General features: G+C 35.5%; 2 protein-coding genes across 2 annotated transcripts in view; both read left to right on the top strand.

The window, feature by feature from the left end:
* LOC121993256 overlaps positions 1-6,945 on the top strand; it is a 39,729-nt gene extending 32,784 nt beyond the window's left edge. Inside the window, exons 21-27 of the mRNA XM_042547982.1 lie at positions 1,886-2,008; positions 3,080-3,163; positions 3,282-3,466; positions 3,539-3,677; positions 3,764-3,823; positions 6,050-6,154; positions 6,533-6,945. Coding sequence (XP_042403916.1) covers positions 1,886-2,008; positions 3,080-3,163; positions 3,282-3,466; positions 3,539-3,677; positions 3,764-3,823; positions 6,050-6,154; positions 6,533-6,646 — 810 coding nt within the window. The 3' untranslated portion in view covers positions 6,647-6,945. The remainder of the gene's footprint in view (positions 1-1,885; positions 2,009-3,079; positions 3,164-3,281; positions 3,467-3,538; positions 3,678-3,763; positions 3,824-6,049; positions 6,155-6,532) is intronic.
* Positions 6,946-8,232: 1,287 nt separating this feature from the next.
* On the top strand, positions 8,233-12,381 carry LOC121991263 (beta-galactosidase 11-like). Its single transcript, XM_042545271.1, has 19 exons — positions 8,233-8,409; positions 8,502-8,597; positions 8,677-8,789; positions 8,902-8,968; positions 9,069-9,161; positions 9,242-9,382; positions 9,463-9,557; positions 9,626-9,731; positions 9,804-9,888; positions 9,989-10,107; positions 10,279-10,446; positions 10,537-10,712; positions 10,841-10,947; positions 11,014-11,123; positions 11,201-11,308; positions 11,382-11,483; positions 11,579-11,724; positions 11,813-12,161; positions 12,253-12,381. The coding sequence occupies exons 1-19, from the start codon at positions 8,233-8,235 to the stop codon at positions 12,379-12,381; spliced, it is 2,487 nt and encodes an 828-aa protein (XP_042401205.1).
* The last annotated feature ends 5,846 nt before the right edge of the window (positions 12,382-18,227 follow it).

Genomic DNA, 18,227 nt, shown 5'->3' with positions numbered 1-18,227 from the left:
ATTTCATCACCTAATCTCTTCTGTCATAGCTTATCACATTTCATATCAGAAAGTGCCATTGGAACATTTTTAGGAGTAGGATGAGAATCTTGAGGAGTAAAGGAAGAATAACTAACTCATAAAGACTTATTATGAGATGCAATGAGAGAGAGAGGATGTGAAGGAATGGATTTGCAGTTACTTTTCTGAAGGGACTTAACCATTAAGAGTAGTCTGCCTTGAGACTCAAACCCTACACCATTCACTGTCTTGGCCCTTGAATCCGAATTGGAAACAGAATTGCGGTATTGAACAATGGAATCATCTAGTAATAGGTTCAAAAGAAATTCAGGTATATAAAATGTAGAGGAAAATGATGAGGATGGATCCATAGAACCTATCCTGTGTTTTTGTACAATGAGAGATTCATTGACTAGCTTGACAACTTCTAAGAAATGTTGATATAATACTGTAGGAGTTGATGTTACTGGATATGTATTTAGAAGCTTCTGAATTTAGGAGATATGCCACGGCAGATGTGGAAGTATCTTTAGGAGTCACCAAAGTAGCTAATTGAGATGATGCATTTTCTTTAGCTTAGGGGCAGAGGAAGCTAATGTACTCGTCAGCAGCAATTTATGACAATGGAGCTAAAAATGGATTCCGTATCAGTTGGCGGTTCAGTCTATAAGGTTGTTCAGATTGTGCTACATGAGCAACATATGAGGGATGATCAAGTAGATATTCATAACATCTGTGTTTCAAGTGTCCTTGTTTTCCACAGTAAATTCCCTATCTAGAGCTACCCTATTCTCTACCTAACCTCACACCTCCCTTGACTATCTTCATGAGACCCACCAGACTGGTTTAACAATAACACCAGAGTGCTCCAACATACTTTTAGAAGTTGGAGCAGAGGTGTTAGAGGTACACAACATCCCATATAAGTATAAGATAATGTGGGACTTAATGTGCCTCCAAGAATTTGAATTTTCAATGGTGCAAGTTCAGGGCACAATGTATGGGAGTATAATAGCAAGAGCTTATCAATGTAATTTGAATGACTCAGGCATTATATTTGCATATGGTAGACAATCTGAAGTAATCTTTGGATCCAATGACAGATTCTCAATTTTACTAATGTGATAATTATCTGTCTATTAGATTTACTAAGTCAAAAGAGATTTTCAATCATCTCGTAAGCACAAAATATGGTGTCACTTTAGAGAATGTTTGCATCCATGCTTGGTAGCAAGAGAAGAACCATTGAAAGATGCTCATAAGGCTTGGATTAATTGCCAAAGGAGGGCCAATTCTGAACCGATAACCCTCATGGCCAAATGCTTTAATTGCTCTTGCCTGAACAAACTTCGCCTGCTGTAACCCTGGATGCAAGATATTCCTGTTAAGTTTCTCAATGGTATAACCCTGGATGCAAGATATTCCTGTTTAGTTTCTCAATGGTATGTTGGTAATAAGCATAGAAGCCTATAGGCTTGGAATATCAGGAGGACAAAGAGTTGCTGGTAATACCCATTTATGAACTGATCCATTTAACACAAACTCAAAGAAAAATTTGTTGGTCATGTTGTGTCGTATAAATTGTGCCCGACGTCTATTGTATCCTCTATTTATTTGCTTGTATAAAGTGCATTTCCTGTAATACTTTTAATGCATTACAGTTGTTTTCACCAATTATATTTGGTTAAAGAACTTTTCTTCAACTACTTTCAAGTATCTCCTTCAGTTGTATTTTTGACTTGGCAATATAAATTAAACATTGATGGATTCACTTCTGAACATACAATTCTATGCATTTGCATTTCTGAAGTTATGATGAAACATTGTGCTTTTTGTTAGGATCCCTAGAAATTTAAATGTTTAACTCTCTTTTCTTGTTTTCCAGCCATGCAAAGGAATTCTGCTCTTTGGACCTCCTGGCACTGGGAAAACCATGCTTGCTAAAGCCGTTGCTACAGAAGCAGGTGCAAATTTTATCAACATATCGATGTCAAGCATCACATCCAAGGTACTTATCTTGTGTAGTGGCTTATAAAAATGGGTTGCCTTATTGAATGGTTTCTGCTGGCATTTGTGGTATGCAAGGCTCAAACTCTGTCATCAATATTCATGTGTACCAGCCTTGAAATTCTCAAAATAAAGACCAAATAATTGTATTCTGTTGTCAGCTGAGGTTGAAAGACAGATAATATAAAAAATTATTAACTATCAAAATTAATAAATGTCAATTTGATTGTGTCCGAAAGATCAACTACGGATGCTATTTATTTAATAAATTGGAGAAATATAGAGGAAATAAGAAAATCATGTTTTTTTTTCTATTTAGAAAAGTTCACCATGGAATTCATAGAAAGGGGTGCTAGGCTTTAGTGAACAAACAAATATCTGACAATCGTATTATATGATAATGGTCGTGCATTCTTGTAGTTGGTGTTACAGCTACTGAGAGTATAACAGACATTTTACATCATTATAGGTTTACATCAAAGTCAGTTCTATGCTTCTATCTTTGTTATGTTCCTGCTAAATGATTTTACCAGTTTAGCATTAATTGATAGTTTAAATGAAAGAAACTTGAGAATTTGAGAGATGCTTTGGAAGGTAAATTTGAAATTTATAAAATGTTATTTTAGTAATGAGAAAACAAGTCAGCTAACAGTTAAGATGGCAATCAAGAAATTCCTGTAAGAGTTTTTTTTTTTTTATCTATTATTCAAAAAGTAGGAGAAATTGTTGAAAATATTAGTGATGGGATAATGATTGGGTTTGCTAATGTATAGGAGTAATAACAGATATGAGAATGATTAACATGTATGTGGAGTTGCTATAAATGAAGAAGCAAAGCACTATATACATGTTTAGTAACAGCTAATTGATTCGATTTCCAGTGATTCATGTAGCAAAATCAATAGTTAGAACTAACAAGGCTTATTGATATTGAGTTGTCGATGTTGTTCTTGTTGTTAGCTGAACAGGGACTTGCACAGAATGTCAATCAGTGATTTTTAAATTGATTGTAGTTTAGAACAGTAAAGTTTATTTCCTTTCTAAATTTAGTTTTACCCATCATTTGTAACAGTGGTTCGGTGAGGGTGAAAAGTATGTAAAAGCGGTGTTCACATTAGCCAGTAAAATTGCCCCAAGTGTCATCTTTGTTGATGAGGTAACATTGTTGCTTAGCTTTTATTCTGAGGATGGTAGAAACTTTGGCATCAATTTGTCTTCTGTTTTGTTCATTTCTATGTTTTTTAAAGGATGATTATGCCATTTCAATCTTATAGGTTGACAGTATGCTGGGCAGGAGAGAAAATCCTGGAGAGCATGAAGCAATGCGCAAAATGAAAAATGAATTCATGGTTAATTGGGATGGCTTGCGAACCAAAGATAAAGAACGTGTCTTGGTTCTTGCTGCCACCAATAGGCCTTTTGATCTTGATGAGGCTGTTATAAGGAGACTTCCTAGAAGGTAAATGGTTGGAATTGTATAATTTGAGCCTTACTCAAAATGATTGATGCCTTGAAGTGTTTTGTAATGCAGATTAATGGTAAATTTACCAGATGCATCAAACAGAAGGAAGATTCTGAGTGTAATATTATCAAAAGAAGAATTATCACAATATGTTGATTTTGATGTTCTTGCAAATATGACTGATGGTTATTCAGGAAGTGACCTAAAGGTTTGCTTTACTAGAAATGCTTTTTACATCTTGTTTCAGTTAGACGCTTGAGTGATTAAGAGAGCTAATTTCTTATAATTTTTCAGAATCTGTGTGTGACTGCTGCACATTGCCCCATCAGAGAGATTTTGGAAAAAGAAAAGAAGGTCAGTGTTTAAGATTTGGTGTATAAAGGAAAGTTTTGTGAAGTAAATAGTTTTGATTAGTAGTGACAAATTACCTTCAAATAAAGGAGTATACCTTTCAAGATGTTGGTATGCTGAAGCAAAGTTTTGTGAAGATTATCATTCATTTGGCATACTTTGTGGATTGGAGTGCGAAGACTAGGAAGCCACACATGCAAAATTTAAATGTTGCAAAGATGAGAATGCTTAAGATAAGGTTTTGAATTACAGGACTACACCAATAATATCCAACATCAACCAAATCTTATCTCACTAGATGAAATTGACTATATGAATCCTCCAACGCCATTAGTCTCTATTTCCTACTATATTATCATCTATATTTAATTAAATTTTATTTTATTTTATTGTTACTAATCAAATCTTCTTTGGTCTCTCCCTTACTTATTTAACAGGTGTATTTGTCACCATTTCACCTCGCTTAACTAGAGCATTTATTGATCGTCTAAGTAATTAATCTCATCTCTTAGAGCTTTCCCTCGGCGTAACCCTCTCTCTAATGTTTTTATTTTTCTATCTTGTCCATCCTCGTATATCTATACATTCACCTTAATATTTTCGTCTCTACAACTCTTATCTTTTGCTCATGTACTCGAGTCGTAGTCCAACATTTAACTCCATATAACATAGTAGGGGTCTAACTACCTTTTTGTAGAACTTTACTTTAAGTTTTAGAGGTACTTTACTATCATAAAGAGCACATGACGTTCTTCTTCATTTCAACCATTCTTTTTGTATTTAGTGTAAAACATCTTTCTCGACCATTTTATCCTTTTTACAAAACCAATCTTAAATACTTAAAGCTCTTAGTTATAGGTAACTCGTCATCTTTTATTTTAACAATTGTCTTATTGTATCTAATAATACTAAGCTTAAATTTTATATATTCTATCTTTACTTTACTAGGCCTAAAATTTTTCATTTTTAGTGTTTCTCACTAAGATTCGAGTTTAACATTTACTCATTCACATGTCTCATCTATAAAATAATATCATGTGCAAATAATATGCACTATAATAATGTCTTAAATATGTTAAGTGAGTTCATTCATGATTAGTGTAAAAAGATAGGGACTTGAATTGATCTTTGATATAATCCTATCTTTATAGGAAACATTTCGATTAATCCGTATTGAGTCTTCACCCTTATCATTGCATCCTCACATTTTATATATCATTTTAATATACATTACACTAATACTTTTCTTTTCTAGAATTCCTCACATAATTTATTTTGAGACTCTATCATAAGTTTATTTTAGGTTGATGAATATTATTTGTAAATCTTGCCTCTTTTCCGAATAATTTTATATTAGTTCTCTTAGAAGCTATATGACTTCTATTGTAGACCTGCCACATAAATTAAAATTGAATTTCAGTCATCGTGATCTCCTTAGTTTTTTTTCTATCACTCTTTCTCAAGATTCATAATATGACTCATTAGTGTCCCCTCGGATGGGTCTAGTGGCTGGCGCATGATGTGTTACCATCATGAGGTCTGGGGTTCGAATCTAGGCAAAGCCGAGATAAATGCCTCCCTTACGTGCTAGTGATTATTCCAAAGGCTAGTAGCCGACCGTGATTTACCTCCTCCGTGTTGACCCTAGGACGGGTTGGCGGGGACGTTGGGGGCGAGCGTATTCGCCTTTTTACCACCATAATATGACTCATTAGCTTTGAATCCTACAATAAAAATTTAAATTTATATACTCCTCTAAGCTACTTAAATTACCTAAGTTAAATTGGTCATCTAAATCTTCACTAAAATATTGATGAAAATAATTCTTTCATCATGCTTTTATTTCCTTATCATTCACTAGTACCCTATTGCATTCATCTTTAATGCATCATTTTATTTAGATTAGATCTTTTGTCATTTTATTTCTTACTTTAGCTAATGTCAAATAGTTGTGTAACACAATTTAAATTGATGATACTACTGGAGATTGTTAAGTCCATAGTTTCCATAATGCTGAAATAGCAAAGAGGGATATAAAGTTGGTGATGGTTGACAACTAGTGGATTCCAAGTCAGTTCACACGATAACCAACATTGTTACATTGCATGCACAACGTTCTGCATCTTATGCTCCCTGTTTCCCCATTATTGTGTTTATGACTCTGCCATTGCATGCCATTGTTCATATTGTTGTTCCAGAATGGGATTTATTGACTTTTGAAACGTACAGGAAAGGACTTCAGCAATTGCAGAAGGTAGACCTCTACCTACACCATATGGAAGTGAAGATATTCGTCCCTTGAACCTTGAAGACTTCAAATATGCACATGAGCAGGTAATGTGGCAACATTGTACGTGCACATGACTAAAACTAAAGCAGTCTACTGGCTTGCCCTATACTAACGTGCCTTTAACATCTTTGGAAGTTAAACTGTATTTTTTTCCCCCTCTTAGGTTGCCTTTAACATTTGCAGTTCATGGCATGAAACCATTATATGTATTTGCATCTTACATGCTTTCCGCCCGAAACCTTAAAAGTTTCCTTCCTTTCAACTTGTGCTGGTAAATTTGCAAATATACTGATTTGCAAATGCTGGTATATGCAACATTCTAGTGGCTGTACCTTCAAGTTATTTTGGGCAGTTGAGATTGGCCACCTGTAACATGAAATTCTTTAATGCAAAATAATTATTTACTGAATTTTTACTTGCAGGTTTGTGCGAGTGTGTCATCTGAATCTACGAATATGAATGAGCTTGTTCAGTGGAATGAGCTCTATGGTGAAGGAGGGTCAAGAAAGAAGAATTCTTTAAGCTACTTCATGTAGGAGATCTCCATTTTGTGTATAGTTCTACTGAAATCCCTTTTGCAGAGCTAGCTCATCTGCCGATCAAAGTAGCGGCTTCGCCAGCCCATCTTGTATTTATTTTTCATAACAGTTATTTATCAACTGTTAATTTTCATCCAATGCAACTCAAGTCTTTATCGAGGTCGTATAATCCATAGCTTTTTTACGGTTACCTGTAATTTTGGACCTCAACATGGTTGAAGGCTTATTTATCTGTACATGATCATGGTAAAAGTAATAAAGGGCCTAACTTATAGGGTTAGGTTCTTGTTATGCAAGCGACTGGTGCGTTTGTCCTTAAATTTAGAAAATGTACAAGTAAAACTTGTATTTTTTTCTGTGTGGGAAAAACATTGAAGTGCATTAATATTTGGTGGTACTTTTTTCATTTGTTTATCGAAAGAAAAATAATATGTTCTTTTAGTGAATTTAGTGCATTTGATTATTTATGCTGGGCAATTTCGTGTTGATTGAAGCTCCATTTTTTGCTGTTTGTTGTGCACGTATGGCACAAAAAGAAGAAGAAAAACACTTGTTTTTTCCCCAAACACCGGAAGGCAAAGAGAACCTTGAGTGCAGTGCATTACGTGCCTTCAACTTGAGAGGCATGGCCATGGCCTTACAAATCTCCTCTCCCTGCAGCTCACGGAAGACGAGCCCTATCAAAGCATCAGCATGTAATTTATAAAATTCAAATTTATTTATTTTCTCATTGAATTTATTTATTAAAATTTTATTGACCTTGTGTTTTTTTTTATGGAACTTAATTAATAGCATTATTATTTTTGTAATTTATACAAGAGGTTGAACTCTAATTAATACATGAAATTTATATTGATTTAAATAAAAATTAAATTTTATATAAATAAATTTATTCTTAAATGGTTTATAAGCTAATTAATATTTATTCTTATTTATGTTATATATAATTTTATTATTTAACGAACACAAACTAATTTGATTGAATTAAATATTAATTTGTTCAAGAATGCTCAATTCTTTACGGAAGCACTTATTTAAAAAAAAAATTGACAAATTGCATTCTTCCTAATGAAAACATATCCAAATTTGTAGTAGTATAATCATGAATGCTCGATTTAACATGCATCTAGAAAGTTTCAGGGTTGGTTTGATTATTTCTCCAATTCTATAATTAAGCCTAGCTATTTCCTCACGATGGACAGGTATATAACGTGTAGGACAATGGAAGAGAGAAGAATTAGGAGGTCATATGAACCATCCATCACCACTCCTACCGCCATCCTCGATCGGACCCCAAGAAACAAGGAAATCACACAGACCAAATTCCTATTTTTTATATTCCCTCTCCTTAATTCTCGACTATTAAGAGCCACTGACTGAGCTAGCCTTGATCTCCCTGTTACAAACAATTCATGATGAAATGAACAATCATATATATAATCATATTCATTCATTCATTCATTACCTCCTCTGCGTTGACCTTGGGACGGGTTGACGGGAATGCTAGGGACGAGCGTATTCGTCTTTTACCATAATATTCATTCATTCATTCGTTTGACAACCACTAAATTAAAGATCTAGTCATGCTAGAGTCGTCGAAGGTCATGACAATCCTGTTCCTTCTCACCTTCCTCGTGGGCAGTACCAGTACCGTTCATGGAGCGCAAGAAGTGACCTACGATGGCCGCTCTTTATTCGTCGATGGAAAAAGAGATCTGTTTTTTTCTGGATCAATTCATTACACACGTAGCACCACCGAAGTATATATATATATATAATTAATAATATTGCATGCCTTGTATTATTATGATCAAAAGCTTTTACATTAATTACTCTTCTTTAATTTAATCAGATGTGGCCTGATCTTATCAAGAAGGCCAAGGAAGGAGGATTGAATGCCATCGAAACCTATGTGTTTTGGAACGCCCATGAGCCTGTGTATGGCCAGGTACGTAATTTATTCTGATCATTTCATAGTTGCTATATACATTTTGATTTATTTGTTTGTTTTTTCTTCCATTAACCAGTTCAATTTCGAAGGGAATTATGACTTGGTCAAATTCATCAAGCTAGTGCAGTCTGAGGAGATGTATGTCGTCCTCAGGATCGGCCCCTTCATCCAAGGAGAATGGAATCATGGGTGAGTGATCGATCGAGTAGCAGAGTCCAAGTTATTAATTAATCTATGAATTAATTTCTTGATAAATTGAAGTTTAATTCAATTTAATTGATCGATAATTAATTCCATGCAGAGGGTTGCCATATTGGCTCAGGGAGGTTCCAGACATCACTTTCAGGACAGACGATGAACCCTTCAAGGCAATTAATGATTATTATTTTTCTTTCAATTATAATTTTCAGATTCTTGTTAGTTTTATGGAGGAATGAATTATATTTAATTAATTACCTCGTGCTGCAGAATCATATGGAGAGATATGCAAAGATGATTGTGCAGAAAATGAAGGATGAGAAGCTCTTTGCTCCTCAAGGAGGTCCCATCATTCTTGCTCAGGTCTAATAAATACATTTACATTTAAATTTTCCCTACTTTACTTGTTAGTTAGTTAGTAACAGAATTCCATGTTCCACCAGATAGAGAACGAGTACAACAACATTGCGGCAGCATTTCCGGGAGCCGCCAACTACATAAAGTGGGCCGGAAACATGGCGGTCGGCCTCGACGTCGGTGTTCCTTGGGTTATGTGTAAGCAGAATGATGCTCCCGGCACAGTGGCGAGTAACAAACATAACTAACATGAAGGTGTTCTTCTTTTTGTTTCAGTTTCGATATAAATGTGCTTGTTAATGTTCAGATCAACACCTGCAATGGAAGGAACTGTGGGGATACTTTCACAGGCCCAAACTCTCCAACCAAGCCTTCTCTTTGGACTGAGAACTGGACTGCTCAGTAAGTTAATTTTGTTTTCTTGATTGTGAGTTTGATTGGACTAAGAAGTTCCTTTTCAATTCATTCAGGTACCGGGTATTCGGTGATCCGCCGTCTCAAAGATCAGCAGAGGATCTTTCATACTCGGTGGCGCGCTTCTTCTCGAAGAACGGCTCACTCGTTAACTACTACATGGTATGCAGCTTGATCCCAAATAGTTGGAACTTCAATATAACTTGGCATTGATATTTCAAAATTTTCACTCAGTATCATGGTGGAACTAATTTTGGAAGGACAGGAGCTGCTTTTGTGATGACCAGATACTACGACGAAGGCCCGCTCGATGAATATGGTTAGTGATTATAATAACTTGAAGTTCTAATCTTTTACATTTGCTTTAATGATCATGAGATTGAATTCTCAATTTTCACTGTTTCATGGTGATGATCAAGGCCTGCTGAAGGAACCTAAATGGGGCCATCTCAGGGATTTGCATGCTGCACTGAAGCTGTGCAGGAAAGGATTGCTCTGGGGTTCTAATTCTTTGCAAAAGTTTGCACCTGGTTTTGAGGTAAATTTAAAGAAGAACAGGAGATTTGTGGTGTTCAGTAATATCATGGTTTAACTTATTAAGCAACTAAAACCTGTTTAGTGATCCTAAATCAGGACTCAATTGTATCAACCAACTTTGTTGTGTTCAGTGTCAACACACAATTGAGACATCAACTCTTTGAATTGGCAGGCACGGTTGTATGAGATACCGGAGAACAGCATCTGCGTCGCCTTCCTCACGAATACAAACACAAAGCTCGATGGCACCGTAAAGTTTAAGGGTGCTGATTACTTCCTTCCTCGTCACTCCATCAGCATCCTTCCTGATTGTAAGACTGTAGTGTACAACACTCAGCAGGTAGTTAGACTAGGAGACCACAAATTGTGAACCTTTGGCATAGCATTCGAGCAGTGATTTGTGACATTCTGTGTGTTTTTTTTTCTTCAGGTTAATGCTCAGCACAATTCCAGAACATTTAATCCTTCCAAGGATGCTAATACTAACAACAATTGGGAGATGTATCAAGAAGTGATACCGACATCGAAGGGAGTTAAATCTAAGGGGCCATTGGAACTGTATAACATGACTAAGGACACCACAGATTATCTTTGGTACACAACAATGTAATTCCATCTTTGGCACTACAACTCATTCTGAAAAGTAGCAGCAAATAGATCATGAGAAGTTAACTCAAGATATATGCACAGCTTAAAGTAATAGTTGCTTAATTATGTTGTTGTTCTTAATGCAGCTTCAATCTAAACGAAGACTTGCCTTTTCGACATGATATCCGCCCTGTAATCCAAGTATCTAGCCTTGGTCATGTTATGCATACTTTTGTCAATGGTGAATACATAGGTATATATCTTCTCATTCTCATGAGAATGCCTGACTGTACCATTAAACTTAACAAACTTCTCTCAGGAACTGCTCATGGAACCAAGATCGAGAAGAGTTTTGTGTTTCAAAAACCCGCGGATCTGAAATCCGGAGGCAATCGCATTGCAATACTAGGATTAACAGTGGGAATGCCGGTAAAAAAAATAAAATAACCTTCAGACTTGATCAATCTTCTCAACTCACCGTTATTGCTGAAACATTGATGTTATAGGATAGTGGAGCATACTTGGAACATCGAGTCGCCGGACTGCATAGCGTAGTTATTCAAGGCCTCAATGCCGGCGCACTGGACTTGTCACAAAGCCTATGGAAGCACAAGGTGATCAATTCACATCTTAATGAGAAGTAACACCAAAACTAATTCAGTTCAGTTGTTTTGCTTCTGAATTCAGGTGGGACTGACTGGAGAGACATTAGGCATTTTCCAAGAGGATAAACTGAATAAAGTCAAGTGGGTGGAAGCAAAGAGTGACACTCCTGTTACATGGTACAAGGTACTTCAAGTTTAGCAATGCTGTTTAAGATCATAATACAATCTCTTTTCTTTTTCATAAACTTAAAAGATTTCTTCTTCTTCTTTTCCTTTCAGAAATACTTTGATGGCCCTTCTGGAAAAGACCCTGTCGCTTTGGACTTGAGCTCCATGGGGAAAGGCATGGTGTGGATCAATGGACAAAGCATCGGGCGATATTGGGTCAACTACCTCAGTCCTCTTGGAAAACCTTCTCAATATATGTTAAGTATACATCTTGAGGATGCCTTTTATTTTTATAAAGGACATCTGAGATGAACGTAATCATCTTTTATTATATATATAATTTAGGTACCATGTGCCGCGGTCATTTTTGAAACCGAAGGGCAACCTAATGGTAGTGCTAGAGGAGCAAGGCGGGAAGCCGGAAGACATCAAGGTGCTACTAGTGAAGAGAGACAACATTTGCACTGTGGTGTCCCAAAACTACCCGGCGCCAATCGACTCTTGGTCAAGGGAGGACAACGGTCAGATCAAAATGGTAGGCAACAACAAGGCAGAGGCTAACTTGAAGTGCGCCGGGGACAAGAAGGTGATCCGGTCGGTCGTCTTCGCCAGCTTCGGCAACCCTGACGGCGCCTGTGGCAACTTCACCGTTGGTAACTGCCACTCTACCAACGTCAAGAAAGTGGTCGAGCAAGTAAGTATATATTTGGATTGCTACATTCATGGATTACCATTACCAGCGTACGGCAATCCATTCATTCAAGTTGTTGTGTTTGTGTGTGTAGGCATGCTTGGGGAAACCATCGTGCGCTTTGCCGGTGTCGGCGGAGGTCTACGGCATCGACGGTGGCTGTCCAAAATCGACCAACACACTTGCAGTCCAAGCCAAATGCGCCAGGACGAGCGACAATTAGGATGCATGACAAGGCTTGATCACTTGTTGTTCAACTACTTTGTTTCGCTTTGAAATTGGGAATTAACCATGTAATATATAGTCGGATCATGGTTTAACGCAATCTTATTGATTAATTTAATTAAATTGCAAGAAATGTCATCTTAATCCTTCACCATTGTAGCAATTTTTAATTTGAGAGTAGTGTTAGAGTAGTAGTAATAGTAGTATACTACATGTTGTAGCTTCTTTGTTCTCATTCTTGTTAATATGTCAATTTTAGAATTCTTTATATAGATGATTTTACCTTGTATTAATTGTTGCACTGCTATTAGAGTATTAACACATTAATTTGAATTGTTATATATATATTAATTACTTATTTGTGATATTGAATGTGGATGTCATATGGGTAGAATATCCATTAACCTGTTAATACGTCATTAATGATGGGTTGATAACAAATTCGGGCATGAGGTATATAAGGGGTATGGTCTCGAAGAGTGAGGTGATCGGAACTTTCTTGCAACCCATGAAGAGAAAAATTAAGGAGCCGTCATCTTAACCCCTACAGAAGATCACTCCGCTGTGTTTTTAGGATCTTGACCGGACATCGCTTCGAACCTTAATTCAGGTTTTGATTTATAGTTTTAATTTGCTTCTGTCTTTTACAATTTTTCATAATTTTGCTATAAATCTATGATAAGATTGTGTTAGAATCATTTGATTCTTTATCATTCATATATCAACAATTTATCAAACGGTGCACTTAAATTTTTTAATTTATCAAAAGACGTATGTTATTTTGGTATTTACCAAAGGACGTACCTTTTTAAGTGCACTTCCTATTTTACTCTCCCGACAATCTAATTTTTTCGGTTATTTTTTTCTCTGTCATTTCTCTCTTTCTTCTCTTTCCTCTCTCCTATGCATGCAACTTTTCTTATTTTTCCTCTCCTCTCTTCTCTTTCTTCTCTTTTTTACAAGTATGCATAACATATAAATAATATTTTATAAGGTTTAGTTGATTTTTAATAACATTTTAATACATTTGGATAAGTTAAAATAAACAATGGATAACATATTCGAATTCCTTGCAAACTTAGAAATCCACCAAAACTGAAATCGATGTAATCAGAGCTCTCTAGGTCCATCAGTGAGTTTCGGTCAAAATCTACTGATGAACCTAGAGATATCAAATTGCACTCATTTCAGTTCCTGTGGATTTCTAGAGTTACAAGGAATTTAAATATGTTATCCATTGGTATTTCGGCTTCTCAGAAGTGTTAAAATGTAATAAGAAACAACAACAACCAAGCCTTTTTCCACTAGGTGGGGTCGGCTGTATAAAATTTTTTACGCCATTGAGCCCTATCTCCTATTATATCATTATCTATATTTAAATAAATTTTATCTTGTTTTATTGTTGCTAATCAAGTCTTTTTTGGTCGTCCTCTTCCTCGTTTGATATGCATATTTATCATAGTTTCACATCGCCTAACTGGAGCATTTATTGGTCATCTAAGTAATGTCCGTACCATCTTAAACGTGTCTCTCGGAGTTTGTCCTCAATAGATGCAACTCCGACTTTCTCTCTAATGCTCTCATTCCTTATTTTGTTCATCTTTGTATGTCACACATCCACCTTAACATCCTCATCTCTGCAACTCTCATCTTATGCTTATGCGCTCGAGTCATAGCCCAACATTCAGCTCCATATAACATAGCAGGTCTAACTGCGGTTTTATAGAACTCACCTTTAAGTTTAAGAGGTACTTTACGGTCACATAAAACACCCGACGTTCCCCTCCATTTCACCCATCTTGCTTGTATTCTATGTAAGACATCTTTCTCAATCCCTCCATCATTTTGTAAAAATGATCCTAAATATTTAAATCTCTCGGTTCCGGATAACTCATCCTCTCCTATCTTAACAATTGTTTCATTACTTCTAATATTGCTAAACTTAAATTTCATATATTCTGTCTTTAATCTACTAAGTTTAAAATCTTTCCCTTCTAGTGTTTCCCTCCAATATTCTAGCTTAGCGTTTACTCCTTCACATGTCTCATCTACCAAAATAATATCATCTGCAGACAACATGTACCACGATACTGTGTCTTGAATGTGTGCAGTGAGTTCGTTCATAATTAGTGTAAAAAGATAGGGACTTAAGGCTGATCCTTGATGTAACCCTATTTTTATTGGAAATGCTTCAGTTACTCCGCCTGAAGTCTTTACTCTGGTCATTACATCCTCATACATATCCTTAATTAGTTCAATATATGTTACGCTAACACCTATATTTTCTAAAATTCTCCATATAATTTCTCTTGAGACTCTATCATAAGCTTTTTCTAAGTTAATGAATACCATGTGTAGATCTTGTTTTTGCTCCCGATATTTTTCAATTAATTGTCTAAGGAGATGTATAGCTTCTATTGTCGACCTTCCAGGCATGAACCCAAATTAATTTTCTGTCACTGTGGTCTCCTTCCTTAATCTTTTTTCTATTATTTTTTCCCAAAGTTTCATAGTATGACTCATTAATTTAGTACCCCCATAGTTTGCACAATTTTGTATGTCCCCCTTGTTCTTATATAAGGAACTAGGGTACTTATCCTCCATTGATCAGACATTCTTTTCGTTTTCAATATCATGTTAAATAATTTTGTAAGTCATTCAATACCTTGTTTCCCTAAACACTTCCATACCTCTATCGGAATATCATCTGGTCTAACGGCTTTTCCATTGTGCATCTCATTTAAAGTTTGTTTTACTTATGATGTTTGAATTCTACGATAAAAATTAAAATTTCTATGCTTATTTGACCTAATTAAATTACCTAAGTTAAGTTGGTCACCTAAACCTTCATTAAAAAGTTGATGAAAATACCTCTTCCACCGCTCTTTTATTTCTCCTTTATTTACTAATACCCTATTACATTTATCTTTAATGCATTTTATTTGGCTAAGATTTCTTGTTTTCCTTTCTCTCACTTTATCTATTCTATAAATATCTCTTTCTCCTTCTTTTGTATCCAATTTTTGATATAAGCGTTCAAAAATTTCATTTTTTGCTTCACTCACTACTTTCTTAACTTCTTTCTTGGCTATTGTATATTTTTTAAAGTTTTCCTCATTCTTACAAATATATAATTCCTTATAAGCTATTTGTTTTTCCTTCACTTTCTTTTGTACTTTCTCATTTCACCACCAAGATTCTTTACTTAGTGGTGCATGTCCCTTTGACTCACCGAGTGCATTCTTAGCTACTATTTTTAACTTTGATACCATCTTATCCCATGTTGTATTAGAGTCATCGTATATTTCACCTAATGCTTGTACTTCTACCTTCTCCTTAAATATATTTTGTTTCCCATCCTTTAACTTCCACCACTTAATTCTAGTAATTGTATATATTTTCTTTCTATTGATACTATGTTTGAGGCGTATATCCAACACTACTACCCTATGTTGGGTAGTTAAGCTTTCTCCTGGGATGACTTTGCAATCTTTACAAATCTTTCTATCCTTCTTCCTAACCATAAGAAAGTCAATTTGCGATTTATTATTCCCACTTTTGAATGTGACTAAGTGTTCTTCTCTTTTCTTAAAAAATGTATTAGCTAATATAAGGTCATATGCTATCACAAAATCTAATATAGTTTTCCCTTCCTCATTCCTCGTTCCAAACCCATAACTCCCATGTACTCTCTCATATTCCTCATTTTTCACTCCTACATGCCCATTTAGATCACCTCCTATTAAAATCATTTCATTTGGTGGAATATTTTGTAATATTTCATCTAAGTTCTCCCAAAACCTTGATTTGGTAGCTTCATCTAATCCTACTTGTGGTGTATATACGCTAACTATGTTCATAGTTTCTTTCACCACTATTATCTTAAGGGCTATAATTCTATCCTCTTTTCTAACTACTCCTACAACTTCATCCTTTAACAAACTATCTACAATGATACCCACTTCATTTCTTGCTTTACTCTTTCCAGTGTACCATAACTTAAAACCCGAGTTCTCTATCATCTTTGCCTTCTCGCCTATCCATTTTGTCTCTTGTACACACAAAATACTAATTTTTCTCCTAATCATCATATCTACTACCTCCATTGATTTACCAGTGAGAGTTCCTATATTCCATGTTCTAAATCTTAGATTATTAGTTTTCCTATCATATTTGTTCTTATCTAACCTATGGTGTGAGAACTTTTGCCTATTTAACACTATACCCAAATTCTCATGGAGATGTAGCGGTCCTTGCTGAGACGTTACAGTCTGACCCTGTAACGCGAACTCTTGCATATTTATCACTACACCCGAGTTCTGGAGATGTAGCGGTCCTTGTCGAGACGTTACAATCGGACCCTGCAACGCGTTCCTTCCGGGGAACAACCTAACATTAGCACAATAATTTAATGGATTTATTCATTGAATATTTGTCATAGTTTGACGCTGGCTGACAACCTAACGCAACCCTTTTTCTTAAAATGTAATAAGATAGATAGACAAAAATCTTCACGTTGAGCCTGATATGGAATGATATCAGACCCAACGTAGGCCTGATATAGAATGATATCAGGCCCAACGTGGACCTGATATGGAATGATATCAGTCCCACGTTAGACCTGATATGATTCCATATTAGCCCCAACGTGGAGATTTTTAACGATTATTCCTTGTTACATGTAAACATCTTTGAGAGACCGAAATAAACAATGGATAGAATATTTAATCTCCTTGTAACCCCAGAAATCCACAGAAACTGAAATGGGTGCAATCTGAGACCTCTAAGTCCATTAGTGGGTTTTGACCAAAACCCACTAATGGACTTAGAGAGCTCCGATTACATCGATTTTAGTTCTGGTGGATTTTTAAGGTTGCAAGGAGTTCAAATATGCTATCCATTGTTTATTTTGACTTTTGGAAGGTTTTAAAATGTAATAAACAAGAATAGTTAAAAACATCCATGTTGGGCATGATATAGAATCATATCAGGCCCAACGTGGGCCTGATATCATTCCATATCAGACCCACGTTAGGTTTGATATGATTCTATATCAGATCCAACTTATTTTCTTTTTGGTGATGATATATCAGAAATAAAGCCTAGCAGAATTCTTTCGATGAATCTGAATGCCTTTAAGACAATAAAGAGTGAGTTCATTGGAATGATGGAATAGCAAATAATTTTACAAGACAGGAGCTCAATTTGGATCAGCTACTGTATAAGATTGTTTTTACAAAGACTTGGCACAAAACAGTTTAAACTTGATATAAAGACTTTGTGTTGTTGTTATACACTGTGAGCTGAAACAACATGTTGAGATGGTTGTTGCTTATATTTTAGACAATTTGGTGATTCAATCTCAGAGAATTGTGAACCAACTTACTTGCTTTCACCAACTTTTGAGATAGAAACTACAAACCCTACTATGGCAGCAAGATTTATGCACAATTCCAATTCTATTTTTCAGAATTCTCCAGCTTTTGTTCTTGAAAATTCTCTACAGGATATCCACAATACATTTTCTAGGATCTACTTACAAAACTTAAACTCAAGCATTCACTCCTACTCCATCACAATATCAATCTCCTACTCCATCACAATATCAATCTTTTATGACCTCTAATGAATCATATCAGACCCAACGTGGAGATTTTTGACGATTTTTCTTTATTACATGTTAACACGTCTGAGAAGCCGAAATAAATAATAGATAGCATATTTAAACTCCTTGTAACCCTAGAAATTCATAGGAACTAAAATGAGTGCAATCTGAGATCTCTAGGTCCATCGGTGGATTTTGACCGAAACACACTGATGGATCTAGAGAGCTTCGATTGCATC

Source organism: Zingiber officinale, chromosome 6B (assembly GCF_018446385.1).
Source record: "Zingiber officinale cultivar Zhangliang chromosome 6B, Zo_v1.1, whole genome shotgun sequence".
NCBI classification, from domain to species: domain Eukaryota; kingdom Viridiplantae; phylum Streptophyta; class Magnoliopsida; order Zingiberales; family Zingiberaceae; genus Zingiber; species Zingiber officinale.
Note: the sequence above shows the minus strand (reverse complement) of the source record. Positions and strands in the feature narration are given on the sequence as shown.

Bases quoted from the DNA above. Each gene is read 5' to 3' on its own strand.
- LOC121991263 (XM_042545271.1), top strand. From the start codon at position 8,233: ATGCTAGAGTCGTCGAAGGTCATGACAATCCTGTTCCTTCTCACCTTC. The intron at 10,713-10,840 runs GTAATTCCATCT...TTCTTAATGCAG, and splicing joins TATCTTTGGTACACAACAAT to CTTCAATCTAAACGAAGACT. The intron at 10,948-11,013 runs GTATATATCTTC...AACTTCTCTCAG, and splicing joins TGTCAATGGTGAATACATAG to GAACTGCTCATGGAACCAAG.